The following is a 14,576-nucleotide window of genomic DNA, read 5'->3' on the forward strand; positions in this document are numbered from 1 at the left end:
CAGTAAGCCAAATGCAAATAAAATAATGTCACAATGCTGATTCTACTAAAAACACACCCTTAACAGATTCTTTTTATTTCTGGCATGCTTGTATCCCCCAGGGCTTGTGCTGTGGCACTACACAAGCAGAACACTTGATTTTAGCCACAGCTCAAGCCAATGGGCTATCTTCCAGGTCTACACAAGCTATTTCAAGAGTAAATAATGTGAACTGCAATAAAATCTGACTGTAAGGTCTTGGCAGAGTTAAATACGAGTTGTAAATATAGCTTAAATCTGTACTGATTTACAGTGTTGCAGCAAATAATTGGTTATTAAATTCTTAGCTAGTTAGGATTAAGATTTCACTCAAGGCAATAGTCAGAGAAATGAAATTTAGTCAAAACAATAAACCTATAGTGTAATTTTTGGATTGTTTTTTGCATCTTCTGGAAACAGAGGCATGATTAAAAACGAGTTTATACTGGAAAGAAAAACATATTTTACATTTTAAGAGCTTGGTAAAGGATCTTTAATTAGTTTATATAAATATTTCTTTAAATTCCGCATACAAAAGGAAGTATGTACACCCACACAAAAGTGGTTTATTATCTACCGTCATGGAAAGCCCATGTAAGCAGTTCACATACTCTGAAGTGTGAGCTTTGGACTACCTGCATTCCTTGTATTAAGGGAAATTTAACAATGCAAATACTCTTCTTCATACTGTCCTTGCCAGGGCCGCTGGACAAATACAGTCTTCTCTTCTCTTGGAACTTCAGAGATGAACTGGATATCCAGGCATTTAACACAGGACTCTCTTCCATTCCTGAAGCAAATAATTGAAGTGCCCTTTCCATATTCACCATATTGTTTTGTTGTTTTCATAAAAGAGTCCCATTAAATAATCCCCAAAAGACCTTAAAATGCTTACAGTTCCATGGAATGGTTTTGAACTCAGTAATTAAAATTCAACATCAGTCCAAAGCTAGAAATGCACCATGTATTGTCCAGAGACTTGGAGGTTTCCTGCAGGATTCCGATATCATGTTTTTTTTTTTTATTATAAAATGTGTAACAAAATAGGTTTCCACTTTCCACAATAAGGTACTCTGCCCAAATTCAGGAAAATCCTCAAGCACAGTTCTCTTCGCGTACAAAAATATGCACCTTTCGGACACTTTCGCTTCAGCTGTCCTCAAAACGCAGGGTCCATCGGCGACAGAGGTTAACGAAAAGAAAAATAGAATTGCTCTCGACAAGACACACATTGAAGCTTAAGACAAAAGGAAGCCCTTCTTCGTCTATAGTGCTTTGGTTATCGGTTGTTTAAAGAGGTCGACAGAGATGGAAAGCGGCTCATTTGCACACATATCTCTCCACAGTTCTCTCACATTTCTTACAGGTCACGTAGCAACACCAGTGGTATTTGCAGTGGCACCTCTCCACCAGCTTCTCTGTGTAAGGGTTGTAGCCACGGCCACAGCACATCAAGTCACAGCTGTCACTGCCATTGGAGGTCTTGTTACATTGCCTGCGGAGCAGAGACAGGAGAAAAACACCCTTAAATACCTCGAGTTCCACCGCGACGCCTAGAGAACAAGACAAACTCTCCTTTCGGGGTCGTGCAACACATCTGAGCGCCGCTGACAGTTTGTTTCAAGACCGCGGCGCTCTGAAGGCCTCACTGAAGGGAGATGCTGATTCTGTTCTCCCTACCCCCCCGAGTCACACTCAAGAACTGCCCAGATCTTCCAGTCCTGCAAAACGACTGTTCACAGACACACACAAGTTCAATCTCCCACTGAACACTCAACCCCCAAGCAAATGGAAAGGCCTTATTTCAGGATTTCTGATCTTGGAGAACTTTCCTCAAGATAAGAACCATACTCAGACATCCCTTTTATTCATAAGTCCTACCCCAATAGGCTCTTTTCTAATATATATTCTTTCTAATACCATAAATCAGTGGGGACTGCAAAAGAACACTAAGAGAGCTTGTACGCCAACTGGGTTAGTGAAGTGTACACAACAGTTTGACCAGTTGGACAGAGGTGGATTGAAGTTAATCTTACTCTACATTACAAATGCACACTGGAATGCAAACAGCTCATTATACATTTTAACCAGCGAGCAAAGGCTTGTTGCCAATCATCCTTGACAGACAGATGCCCTTCCTGATCCATATGCAGGTGCAGGTTTCGTCTAGGTGGCATGAAGTTGACATATCACAGATCACCCTTTTGACAATGGCTAAAAAAAACTCATGACTTTCTGCAACGCTGTATGTAAATCCAGTAGTACCATATCGTGCTTCTTGTGGTATGGTCTACAACCCACTCCAGTTAATTTCAAATGATCTGGTTTGAAGAGAACAAGCTGCAGAGAGCACAACAATGGATGTTTCACCCGCTACATGTCTCTAACCAGTGTACGTATCCTTACAAACACAATCCTGTCCCACTGCACTGTAGTTTACAAGCAAGTGAAGGTAAACTAAGGAGTGAGATCTCAAGCAAGAAGCTCTAAAGCAGCTAAGATAATATTCATATGGAAAATCATATATGTATATAATATAACAAATGTATTCGTTCTGCAAAAGGGGTTCTGTATTTCAGAGCTATGCTGCCTCCATGGGTTTGGAGAGAGGTTAATATTCTTAAGGCCTCATGACCTGCCGTTTATCTCCTCCACATTAAGCAGGATATCAGCTGTCAATATAGAAGCAAGCACCGACTCTCAGATTTCGTATTAATAAATTATTATTTAGGTTTTCGGGTGAAATAATACAGGTGATCCACAATACCAATATGCTGGCCTTGAAAAAAGAGGGTGTTAATTGGTTATTTCTAAAGGATAACAATTAACATTACATTTTTACAATGTTTTAAGTGTGTACTTGTCATTTATAAGTGTATATGCTCCTTTAATTGTTTTGCCCATTTAGAATAAGACTCAAGACAAAATAACCCCAATTATGGTGATGTTGTACAAAAGCACTGTAGGTTGTACTTCACAATAAATATCTGTAAGATTCGTTTCCATTCTCATTACAATGGACGACAACATTCACTAACAAAAGGCGCAGTAAAACTCCAGCTGTTTCACGCTGGGCATTATCGTTCTGCAGGAACGTAATGGTTCAACACATGGAGACATTGAAGTTCCTGCCTTTTCTAGAAGATTCAGGAATTTTCATGAAAGATATCTGGGACTCCTTTCCGCAGACTGAAGTAAAACAGAAACAATGTGACTGGGCTATAAAGCTGATCCCAGATTACAAGGCAAAAGTGTGCCTGCCTGCAGCTTGCTTGGAGAAATGTCTTCCGCCAGCACTAACCACCCCCAGCACTTCACAGAACAATTACTTCACTGTCATAAAACTCATAGCCCCGTTTTCAAAAGGATCTTAAAAGCATATAACCGATAGGGGAAAAGTCTGTACCAAAATGATTTTCACAGCTCCGTATGTCAGTACACATAATTACTCAGGGTCTGACAGTTTTTAACTATTCGTTTATTATTTAAAATGTGTCATTATCCTGTTATAGCAAATGCCAGTAACGCCCTGATGAATTATTTTAGATTCTGATTCTAATTCCAGCCTGGAAAATCGTTCTCCAAAGGCACTGCTCCAAGTTCACCATCTCCCCCTTGGATATATTTAACCCTGTCACCTTTTACTCCATTTCCTCACTGTTTGCTATTAAAATATTCAAGTGAACCACAACGTTAAAATTAAACAATCTTGTTTAACTCCATTTAGAAGGCAGCAATTGAGATGTTTGTTTGTTTTTTTGGGGGGGGGTATTTTTTTCAGGTAGCTGAAAATTTCAGAGCAGCTGAATGCAGTTTTGGTTCTCTTTTCTCACAGTCTTCTTGATGTACTTGGGACCTAAATTAAATCGATGATAGCAGCTTAAGTGGAGCCTCACAATCCTTGTATCACTCGCATAGATACAGCCTGACAATAGCTACTGCACATGTAACACTGACACAGCATCACAATAGCTATGTCACTGACACATACACAGCCTTGTAGATACAAGGCAAGCTCATTAGCCCGCTTGCTTTATCAGTGCTTTTAAACACGTGGGCACTGCTAGCCACATGTTTCAATGAATTGCTCTCGACAATACACTGAATACAAAGAGGAAAATCAAGAAAAAAAACACAACCTATTGATAGAACAAAATTTCCTCTCGCATTAGAGAATGATCACCCATAACGGTGTGTCATAGCCTGACATAAAACTCACACAACTGCTTCTTTATTTAGACGTGTCCGTTCCAGACCACACTGAGCAATTCTTAACTTTTTATTCTAGTAATTGGAGTCAATGTAAAATGAAAGCCTCTGCCTCTGATCCCCAGGTGTCCCATGGTGTTGTTCAGGATGTGTACAATACCAACACAAAACAGTCAGAACGCAAATCAGAAAGGACAAGACTAAGATAAAGCTTCTCTTTGCACAGTGGTGAAAGGTAAATAGGTGAAGGTAAGGACAGTACTTATACCAAAGGATACCTTAATCTTTGAACAGTTACTCAAAGGAGCAATTCTTATTGCTCACAACCTACGCATCAGATAAGGCACCTTATTGTCACAATTCATGAAAATAGCAAAATTCTCATTTGCCCTTCCAGAAATCCTGAGAATAAGGGTGGGGGCTGCCCAGGCAAAGTGCAAAGTGGAAAAGAAGCACCTTGAAATTCAGGGCCCGGCTCACCTGTCCTGTGTCCCTAAGGAGCCCAGCTTCTCGTTCTTGGTGCAGAAGTCCGGCGAGCTCTGCAGGTACACCAGCTCGTTCTCCTGGACCGGGCGGATGTCGATGTCCTTGGGGACCAGCTGCTTGCGCGTGCCCATCGGCCGGTGCACCACCTTGGTGGCAGACAGGTACTTGGTCTTCAGGTCGATGGCAATGTCCTTCAGGTCCTGCAGGCCCTTCCAGCAGGTCCGTATGGAGCAGGAGCCCGACACTCCATGACACTTGCACTTCATCTCCAAGGCATCCCGCAGGGCCTGTGAGCACGCAGACTTGTTTCAGGGCCAAACAAAAAAGAACTGGAGCCAACGACTCCATCTACATCATCTAATCAAGGTTGGTTTTATCAAAGGTGGACAATTAAGCCTTTTAAACTGATCCCCTGTCACTTGTTCTCATAGCTTTACTGCTGGTCCTCTTCTGCCAATCAAGAGGCAAAACTAGTGTTTTCCTTTAGCCATGTGTCTTTAGCTAAATGCCATTGATTTCCACAGTTTCCATGCCTGGTGACCAGAAACTTGTGTGTGGTGACTGTATGAGTGTATGCACGCTGGAGCAAGGCGAACACTGCAGTGCAGAGACACGTTCAGTGCCCGCGCCACCGCTTAAACCCTCAGCAACATACCTGTCTCCCCACTTCGCTGTTGTGCAGGTGCATCAGTTTGTTGGCCTGGGAGCCAGACCGCTTCATCTTCATGGGGGCGTCGGAGAACTTGGAGCCCATCATGAGGCCGTAGTGGAGGTTGTCAGCACAGCCCCCCCAGCGGTGGCCCTGCTGGAGGACCTCCGTGGGGATCGGTCCGCAGGAGCATCCCCGCAGGTCCCCCGAGGTGCAGGCGCGCGCGATGGTGTGGCTGATGGCCGCCGCTGACAGGGCGTACACAAACGCCGACTCCCTCGTACCTGGCGCAGGTGAGAAAATGGGCACATTGGGTGGAATCCGTCAGTCAGCTGTGGTTGACTTGTGTGGGTGACACACAGGCTCTTGTTTTACATGAAGAAGGCCCAGAAAAGTAACACACCCAAACATAATCCCTATTCATTACCATATTTACACAACACTGCTCATATGTCTTAAGGCAACCTCTATTGTACCTAAAGCTGACAAAAACTCCTACTCATCTGAATTTGGTAAACGGCTGTTAAAAATTAGCCTCAAAAAGGGTTATTTGGCCTTCGTTTTAATCTTTTTTACGTTACCTGGGAATTAAACAGGTCACACACTCAAGCAGGGGAAACACTGTCTGTGACGGATCTCTGCACCCTAGAATCATATGCCCCGCTGTCTTAAACTGTTTCCCACAGAATAAAAAATATCTCAGTCACAGGGATACAATGTGACCTGCTACCTGTACCAACTGTATGTTGTACCTGCAGAGCCTCAGTATAGTTGCATTCTATAATGAATTCCCTTTATAATTTTACACAAATCAGATGGGAACAATTTTTTTTGAATGGGCTGATGCAATGTAGCATTTATCCCCGTGTTAAATGTGATTCAGATGCCAGGCAATGTGTCCCAGTTATTTCATAGCACACTGAAATGAGAAGGCTCACTGGATGCCAAGATTGGTTCAGGAAGCACTGCATTTGCACAACCACATGATGCAATGAGAAAAGCTACAAAGTAAAATGTCTTAACCCCCAAAGGAGCTCAAAGGATTTTACATGCAGGAAAAAATTCATTTCATCCACCAGTAAAATGCAGCACCTGTCTAGATAACGCTATGTCATCCATTGCAAACCCAAATGAAAAATGTAAAATTTTATGCTGCTATCTGGTCCATTCTAAAACACAGTAGCCTTGTTATGGATGGGGATGATACAAGGATTTCTTTAGATATAAATCTACATACAGGGAAGTGTAATAAACAGGAAAGAAACAGCTGGTGTAGGGCCCAAAAGAGCCACACCTTGGTTTGACATGGGGATACATCAAAGGAGCCTTTGGACTGTCCAAGATGCAAGCCATTTGTAGCCGAGAGAAGGTTTTAAGGTAGCTTAAATAGTTGACAGGTGGAGGCCGTCTTCTTAAAGGCATGTCATTCGGCCTTCAACACTCGTTTGATAGGGAGCCAGCTCTTTGAAGTGAGCTTAGAACTTCACACAGATTTAGCAAACCTGCTTTGGCAATTGGCGTTTCTGGCACAGGAGAAGTTACTTGGCAATTGGATTGATAAGCAAATAAACCTATTAAAACTGAAAAGAGGGGTGCACGGCGGCGCCTCTGGCCAAGACTTGGCAGGACGTGAACGATGCCTCTGTAAACATCTGCATCTGCACGGCATCCGCCTTCATGACGCTAAACGGCATGTAATTTCAAGTTAGACTGCAGACAAAAGCAACATTTCAGCTTCTTCGGAGAACACAAAAACAAAAGGTTCAAGAATGGGAGGAACATATAATAGAAGCATGATGGATGAAGTCCATAAAAAGAAGTACTAGGGACAAAAACTAGGAAGTATTATACCTTATAAAATGGCATTGTGAAGTCAATCTGAGCCCTGATGCTGCCCGCACCACACAAACTTCAATCACAACTTCCTCTTCAACCTGCAAATTGTAGCAATTGTCTACCCACGAAGCATGGAGAGTATTTCGGTCTAAAAGCTCACACTACTTTTCTGAGCTTGATCCGCAAAGATAGGCTTTGTAATATTTAGTTTTTACAGCACACGAAGCCGACGGCCTTAAGGTTCTCAGAGAGAGACGGGCCCGTCGGCCCAGGCTGAACAGGAGGGGTTTATGAACAGGAAATTGTAGGAGGCGGGGAGGAGGTGACTTCTATTGTGCAGAGACTGACACAATAAAGCATTCTCTGCCTTTGCGTGCCTTTGATTCAATGCCGTTGTGAATTCCGTGCAGTCTACAAAGCCAATGAAGAGAGGCCAGAACCTCCCTCCCTCACCGCTATCCGCTTACACAGTTACACAAGTTTGATAATGTCTGGGCGCACAGAATTCCTCCTGGGCAGCGGCAGATCACAGAAGACACTGCAAGGCCTGGAGTCCACAGAGCGGCATGTGTTACCTCTCTCCAGGTCTGGCATGAACTGTGGCACGCTCTCTATGGAGGAGCAGTTCCAGCGCATGTCGCCGAACGTTTTCTGACAGGTCTTCTTCACTTCCCTGGCGGCCTGGATGATGGTGTGCATGAGCTCCAGGTTACTGCGGCACAGCTGCACCTGAGACGAGACCAGGCCCTGTAGCTGTTTGCAGTGTTGAGTCTGGTTTAGGTGTAGGGAGGCAGATGTCTTGGCCAGAGCTCTAAATACCAACAGAAATAATGATTTTGCCTTTTAAAACGACTAAATAAAAGTTCTGCTCTTTGTAGCATCTCCTAAGCCGCTGTGATATTATTTTCATGGTCCATGTAACTACAGAACAAAAGCCTGGTAAACACAAACCTAACAGATAAACTATATTATTATAAACTATATAACTATATTACTGATCAAATATAAAGTATTTTGTATTTCTTAAATCCATAGAGATCATGGGGAGAAACTATTACATCTGTCATTGCAGAATGTTACAAAGCATCGTAATCTATCTGAGACAATCAAATTAAAATAAAAATCACAAACTCATTTGCATCTTGTTCTTGACTTTTGCCTGATTGTACAGCGAAATTTCTCCATGATAACAGCTTCTACCGCACCTCTACAATTCAGATTGGTTTAGCATTCATAGTAGCGTGCTCATTTCTAGTAATTTTATATAACTGCCACTTAATAAATGCAATTTATTAAACTGTCAAACCTAATTTAATATAATAATCAACACAAGTATTCTAATTTTGAAAGCACTATGTAAAACTTACATTACCTTTCCCAGGTCTTTAATCAAGAGTCATGTTACAGCAATAGACCATTGAAGGCAAGTCTGTTCAATAAGTTGTATTTATTCTAACCAGTACAGTCCTCTTTATGACCCTTCTCCAGCCCCATAAAAATAACTTTCTAAATATATCTATATAACTAATTAAAAAGGAATGTTTTATTTTCAGTAACACTGGAATAAAAAAAAACAACATTCTGCGTTAACACAATTCGAACTGAAGACTAAGTTTAAATTCTGGCACAGGCATGTGCATTAGATGATTCAGATGTTAAAAATACAACACACTACACCAGCCTGTCAGGGTATTGCTCCAGTACACCTCCTTTATCAGCAAGAGCTGGAATAAGAGTGATTGTGCCACCTTTGACTTAGGCTACTAAATACAGATGCACAAGATGTTCTGCTGTTCTGCAGTTCACTGGGGTACCCTTCACCCATGTCTGCTTCCGATTAAGGCTACACAGTACTGTGCCCATACCGAGCTATGGCTTTCACTCTGGGTTACCCACTTAGGGCAGGTGTTTATTACTGCATCTGTTTCAAATTGGTTCTTAGGCTTGAAAGCTGTATAAGCCCTTGCTTGCTTGCATTCATCACATCTGTGCTTGTCTTTTAGACAAAGCTTGCTGAAAAGGGATTTGAAAAGCATGCAACAGTTTATTCCCACCAGGACTGGTCACCACTGGTGCTACCGATGTCTTACCCACACAGCACGTAGGTAAGGAAACGGCCAGCAATATGCTTTCAAATTGAATCAGATCTAGCAGCTGAAATTGGTGAGAGGAATTTAATTCCAAGACAGCTGAACATCACAGAGTCACACACCCTCCACTGGTGTAGAGCAATAAATTGGTGTAGAGCCCAGGCCTTTTTGTGGAGGAAAACGTGTAAGTCAACATAAGATTACGAAACATATTCTGATATTATAATTCTGCGTGTGTGCATGATTTCCTTGACGAGCCATCTTGTGTAAGCAATCAAAAGGAAGACAGTCTTGCAAAAACACTTGTATTCAAAATTATTTTCAAGGAATTATTATTTTACAAGGAAATAATGAGTGTGTGTCTGTAATTCTTTCACAAAACTTTGTATACCATTTATTGACATTTTTCCAAGGAAAAAAAAGGCTTTCTTCATCTTATTTATAAAAGAAACGGATACATCACAGGAAAGCTTAACTGAGGTAGGTGCTTGGGGCACCTGTCTGAAACATGACCTGATTTTCTTGATTGCCTTCATTAAAAACCCTGGAACAAACCCTCCACTACCTGCACGTTTAACACTGATATGTGTGCCTTTCTCTCTTCAAAACAAGGAAGTTCTCAGGAATGGCCACAGCCCCACAGAAATGTGACGGTGGGTGTGGGTGTGTGTGTGTTGGGATCTAGAGAAGAACGATTGTGCGCATTTCCATTGGGAAGCACCCCTGCATCTGAGGGATAAAATGGAAATAGGAATGCTTACAGCCATTTAATCCCAGAGCAGAGTTCCGTCTGTAGCTGTAGGATGATCAAGGTCAACTGCAGAAGGTGAAGGGTGGCTTTCATTTTTTTTTCCGGTCCGAGGCGCTCGGAATTGAATCAGGACGATGAAAATGGCTTCTTAGTTTTTACCTACAATAAAAACCTTCCGAACGCAGAACCGCCGTTCTCTCGTCCGTGAGTCTTCGGGCTGCTGGAACATAAAACACAGGCGTTTCGCCCCTAATATATTAAAATGCATACAAACGTCAATTCAATTAACACATTATTGCACTCTAGGAGTGGGTCGTGTATGTGCATGTTCACACATTTCTTCTACTGATGGCGTACTCGAGGGATTGCAGGTGAAACGTTTAGAAAATTGCACGCAAGCAAATGCACGTCGAAAAGGAAACCGAAAATAACATATGACTCTTCTCTGCGGTCATCCAGATCTGTTTTATCAAGATATAATTGTAGCTCGTAATTGAAACGATTACTAGGATGTCAAAATAAGGGTAATACTATACAATTATGGAGAGCCTGTTATACTAAACCGAACTTGCGGTGTATAATACCATCTTTAGCCAGGTAAATCCTTCATAGTAGGGCTCCTTTAACAAACGCTTCGATCCCTATTAATTACACCGGTGCCAGTAGCTTCAAATCACAATAATGAAGCTCCGGGTTGCCTGTCTCAATGCTTCTGTCTTAGTTACATTAGTTCCACTTAGATACACTCCTCGTTGACATCCAAGCTTCTACGAGCGGGCCTGTATGTCTTATAGAGTCTGCTAGAAGAAACACTGTTCTTGCTCCCCGAATCAAAATAACTATCCACCTTATAGCTGCAAATCGATTAGAGCTACTACTGTCTGTTTGGGTAGGGGGGGGTAGCTTATTTCACGTTTTTTAAACAAAGATGAGTTGACTACAAATAATCTAAAATTTTATTAAATACGTTTTCAGTTTTACTATGAAATACATTGATGTTTTAGTAATGACTCTGAAAACACGTTTTGGAGGAAATGTAACACGTAGATTTAAAAGCGAATATTAAATTCATTTGTATTCCATTTCAATGAAAGAAGACGGGTTTAATAAATGCATATCTACACTACACTAAAGGCCCATATACAAACATTAATAAAAGAGTATACCCTTGTACAATTTCGCAGCTTTACATCATAATTGTTATCTGGCATCTGGTAAAGAAAAAAATAGGTCTGAAGAAAAACTTGTTGATAAGTATAGGAAGCATTTCTGAGTTTGGCGTTTTTCAGAATCCTGAACTGCGGATGGAAAGGAAACACCTACTGTAACTAACCTACTACGGCATCTTACTATACGTAACATACAAGTCTGTCTCGTTTCACAGTCGAGGGAAAAGGTCGAGTAACAAAAAGGTTTTAAACCCATTAGTATTATTTCAACACCAGTGACAAAAAGAAAGGGTCGAAAGATCACCACTAGGGTCATTAAATTCAACTGTACAGTCCTGCCAGGTCTGGGCTTGGTTTGAAAGCAACCTGCTGTTGCGAACTGAATTTATCTCCCTGCTCTCGCTGGGAAAGCAGTAGTTACCGAAGTTAATTAGGTATAACGTAGGCGGACAAATTCTCTGTAGTTTTCTTTCCAGTGGAAATATCGTATGCATCTCAAATATGTTAATATTTAAATGCCTTATTTCCAATGACAAAATATCTGAGTAGATTTCAAAGGTTTCCATTGTGTGGTATATACCTTATATATTCGTTCATTCACTTAAGGCGTTTTAAAAGAAAAAGCCTCTCCCATGGCCCGGAATACAATGTTAGCCTCGAAATACTGTAGTCTCTTGCATCTCACAAAACTGTCAAAAGAACAAAATAGTGCTCTTAATTCTTTCACTACATTTGGCTTCAGCAGGTCCAGTCAACCTGGACCTGCTCATTTTTCTCATTGAGTTTAGTCACAAAAGTGTGATAAAATTCTTTACATAAAAATAAATGTTCCATTAAAGCAGACATTTTTGGGCTAAACTCAAAAACGAATAGGAAGGTCTTGCGAGTCGTTTTGTTAATTTGCTATGATATTACAGTCCCATCGCGTTAGAAGTTAGGATTTCAACAGAAACCTAAATGCAGTCCTTAATACTGTATCGGATTACCATAGTCGATACGCTCATTAGAAACAGAACCATAATATATATAAAACCCTGAACACGTATAAATACAAAGCACATCGCAGCTTTCCACTCAGAGCACAATCTGAGGTTCACTTACTTTTTCCGATTTAAAAAAAGAAGCCTGTGGGTTTTCACTTTTCACTGAGGACCAGCCGTCAAAACGTGTTTGTAAATCCAAGGTGTTTACAAATTGGTGACCCCAAACTTCCAAGCAGCATCATTGAACTGTGCCTCCGCAGTTTAAGTTGAAGTGAGTTGGTTTAACGGAGCGAGACTGCGCAGGCACACAGCTCTTGTGCGGAAAGCGTGAGACTCGCGGTGTTGCTGAAGCCCCTACTTATATGAGCACTGCGCCGCTTTGATCTCACTGTGATGTCAGGCGTAATTAGCATAACAAAGCACACGGGATTTAGGCTTTTAAAGAGAACTAAAGAACATTACTACATCTTTCTTTATCTAAAAAAAAACGATACGAATCTGTGCTACGCAGCCGTGCGTTGTATTAGTTCACGAAAGGGGAAAATGTGCACCAGTAACATAGCATATAACAAATACAGAAAACCGTAATATTTTCATATTGATATTATTACCATGAAATGATTATTTTAAAAATGCACTTGTAGAGCCTCGAGTCCCGTCCGAGTGACCTGTGATTTTCATTTTCAAAGTTTCCCACACGAAACAAAGCACTATTTATATTTTTTTTAAATCGACATACCAGTGAGAAAACAGCAGCTTTCATAATTGCGCAATATTGTGAAAAAAGTACCATATTACCACGTCATAGCTCTTAAATTACCTTTACCGTTGACACCGATCGGTAAACATCTGTATGAATCTTACCCGGCTGTTCCGTGTCATCTCTCAACTATATTCTGAATTCCGTTATGGACAGTTTTGGGTTCAGTTTTGCAATATTACTTGTATAGAGTATTTCAAAATTGCATCTACTTGATCTAATGGTTTAGATAAGGTAATCGCTATTAATACAGACATGTTTACCCCCATCGTGTTACCTATTAGATAAATGTGTTTGTAGAGAACAGACACAAACTATGAGAAATTCGTTTTCCGTGTTGTTTACGGTTATAATTATTTAATGAACAGTGAAAGTTCCCGATAAGTTATCAGGGATTCACTCATTTTTTAGCTTCAGAACAAAACGATTCATAACTTACAGCTTGGACATGAAGCTACAAAAAACTTTCTCCAGTATCAAGGGTTAAATTGCTAATATTTTTACCAGCTATGTTAAGCATTGAATTAATAGTTTCTATGTTATAATAAAAGTCAAGATGTTCTCTATAGGACTTCTCCATATGCTTTTATTATTAACCTGGCTCTATGGTTCAGCTCAGTTCCTCTCCTGCGGAGAATTCCGTGTAGCGCTCACAACTTTCCCTATAATAAAAAAACACCACACACAAAACACTTCAAATAGCCTTGCAATTAAGATACCTTAATTAATCCACTTTCCATCCACATTGTTCCAATGGATACTTTTAAAAAAGGAAAATTCTTTAATTTGCGTGCTATTTATAACTTTAATTTGGAAAACAGGAAAGAATAGCATTTTTAAAAGTAGCGATTAGAGTGAGACCATAAAAGCTATTTTAAGATGAAAAAGGAACTTGTCTAACTCTCATCTTAAATCCTGGAATTATTAAAGCAATAAATAGTTAAGAATGTCCTCCAAAACGCTAACCATTTAATTTAAAAATGCGCAAAACACACTAAAATAACTTGGAACCTGGATCAAAGATATCCAGGCATAAATATCCCATTAATAGTGGCAAAGGGCATCAAGCATAATAAAAACATGTTTGGCTATACACAAATAAGCGGGAAGTTTATGGTAACTGCTGAATTATTTCTCCGGTGTTAGAAAAACGAGATGAAGAACAGGGGAAGTTCAGTTTTGCTGGAATACGATAGCTTCAGATTGTAACGTTATTTTTAATACGTGGAATCAAATAAAGCTTAGGACAATTCTCATTTACTGAAAACTTTCGTTAATGTTGCAGCGTTTACACTGCGGTGCCAAAAGCCGACACGTAACTAAAAAAAAAAACTTTAATTGGTTTTAATTCGGTGTATTTGTGCTGAAATTCGACGATTTTCGTGAACAAAAATGACGTCTTCTTTCAGCGTTCAAACGCTTACAATTAGACTTCACAGGATAAAACACGTTTAATATGCCTGCCGGATGCACAGCCTTGCTTTGCGTTTTATGTCATTAACGAAAGTGCATAAGAAGAGTTGGAAAACAAATGAAAATGAACCACAACCACATATTTTTAAGTGCACCGTATAGGGAACGCACACGCAGTAGATGTGCAGTCTGATGTTCAGGGTTCCATGAGG

General features: G+C 40.6%; 1 protein-coding gene across 2 annotated transcripts; it reads right to left on the minus strand.

Annotated features, from left to right (window-relative positions):
* Window positions 1-496: 496 nt before the first annotated feature.
* wnt11 (wingless-type MMTV integration site family, member 11) lies at window positions 497-12,537 on the minus strand. 2 transcript variants are annotated; one of them, XM_088638879.1, is made up of 6 exons: window positions 12,310-12,537; window positions 10,050-10,256; window positions 7,774-8,009; window positions 5,369-5,646; window positions 4,708-5,000; window positions 497-1,513 (listed from the first exon to the last, which is right to left on the minus strand). In XM_088638879.1, exons 2-6 carry the CDS (start codon window positions 10,130-10,132, stop codon window positions 1,339-1,341), a joined length of 1,065 nt encoding a protein of 354 aa, XP_088495005.1. In that variant the 5' UTR covers window positions 10,133-10,256; window positions 12,310-12,537; the 3' UTR covers window positions 497-1,338. The 2 variants fall into 2 exon arrangements, with proteins under 2 accessions (XP_088495005.1, XP_088495004.1); XM_088638878.1 differs by having other exon boundaries at window positions 10,050-10,259.
* Window positions 12,538-14,576: the final 2,039 nt, after the last annotated feature.

The sequence above is a fragment of the Lepisosteus platostomus genome, chromosome 7, assembly GCF_059453375.1.
Source record: "Lepisosteus platostomus isolate fLepPlt1 chromosome 7, fLepPlt1.hap1, whole genome shotgun sequence".
NCBI classification, from domain to species: Eukaryota; Metazoa; Chordata; class Actinopteri; order Semionotiformes; family Lepisosteidae; genus Lepisosteus; species Lepisosteus platostomus.

Bases quoted from the DNA above. Each gene is read 5' to 3' on its own strand.
- wnt11 (XM_088638879.1), bottom strand. From the start codon at position 10,132: ATGAAAGCCACCCTTCACCTTCTGCAGTTGACCTTGATCATCCTACAG. The intron at 8,010-10,049 runs GTAAGCATTCCT...GTTGGTATTTAG, and splicing joins TGCTCTGGGATTAAATGGCT to AGCTCTGGCCAAGACATCTG. The intron at 5,647-7,773 runs GTAACACATGCC...CACCTGCGCCAG, and splicing joins CATGCCAGACCTGGAGAGAG to GTACGAGGGAGTCGGCGTTT.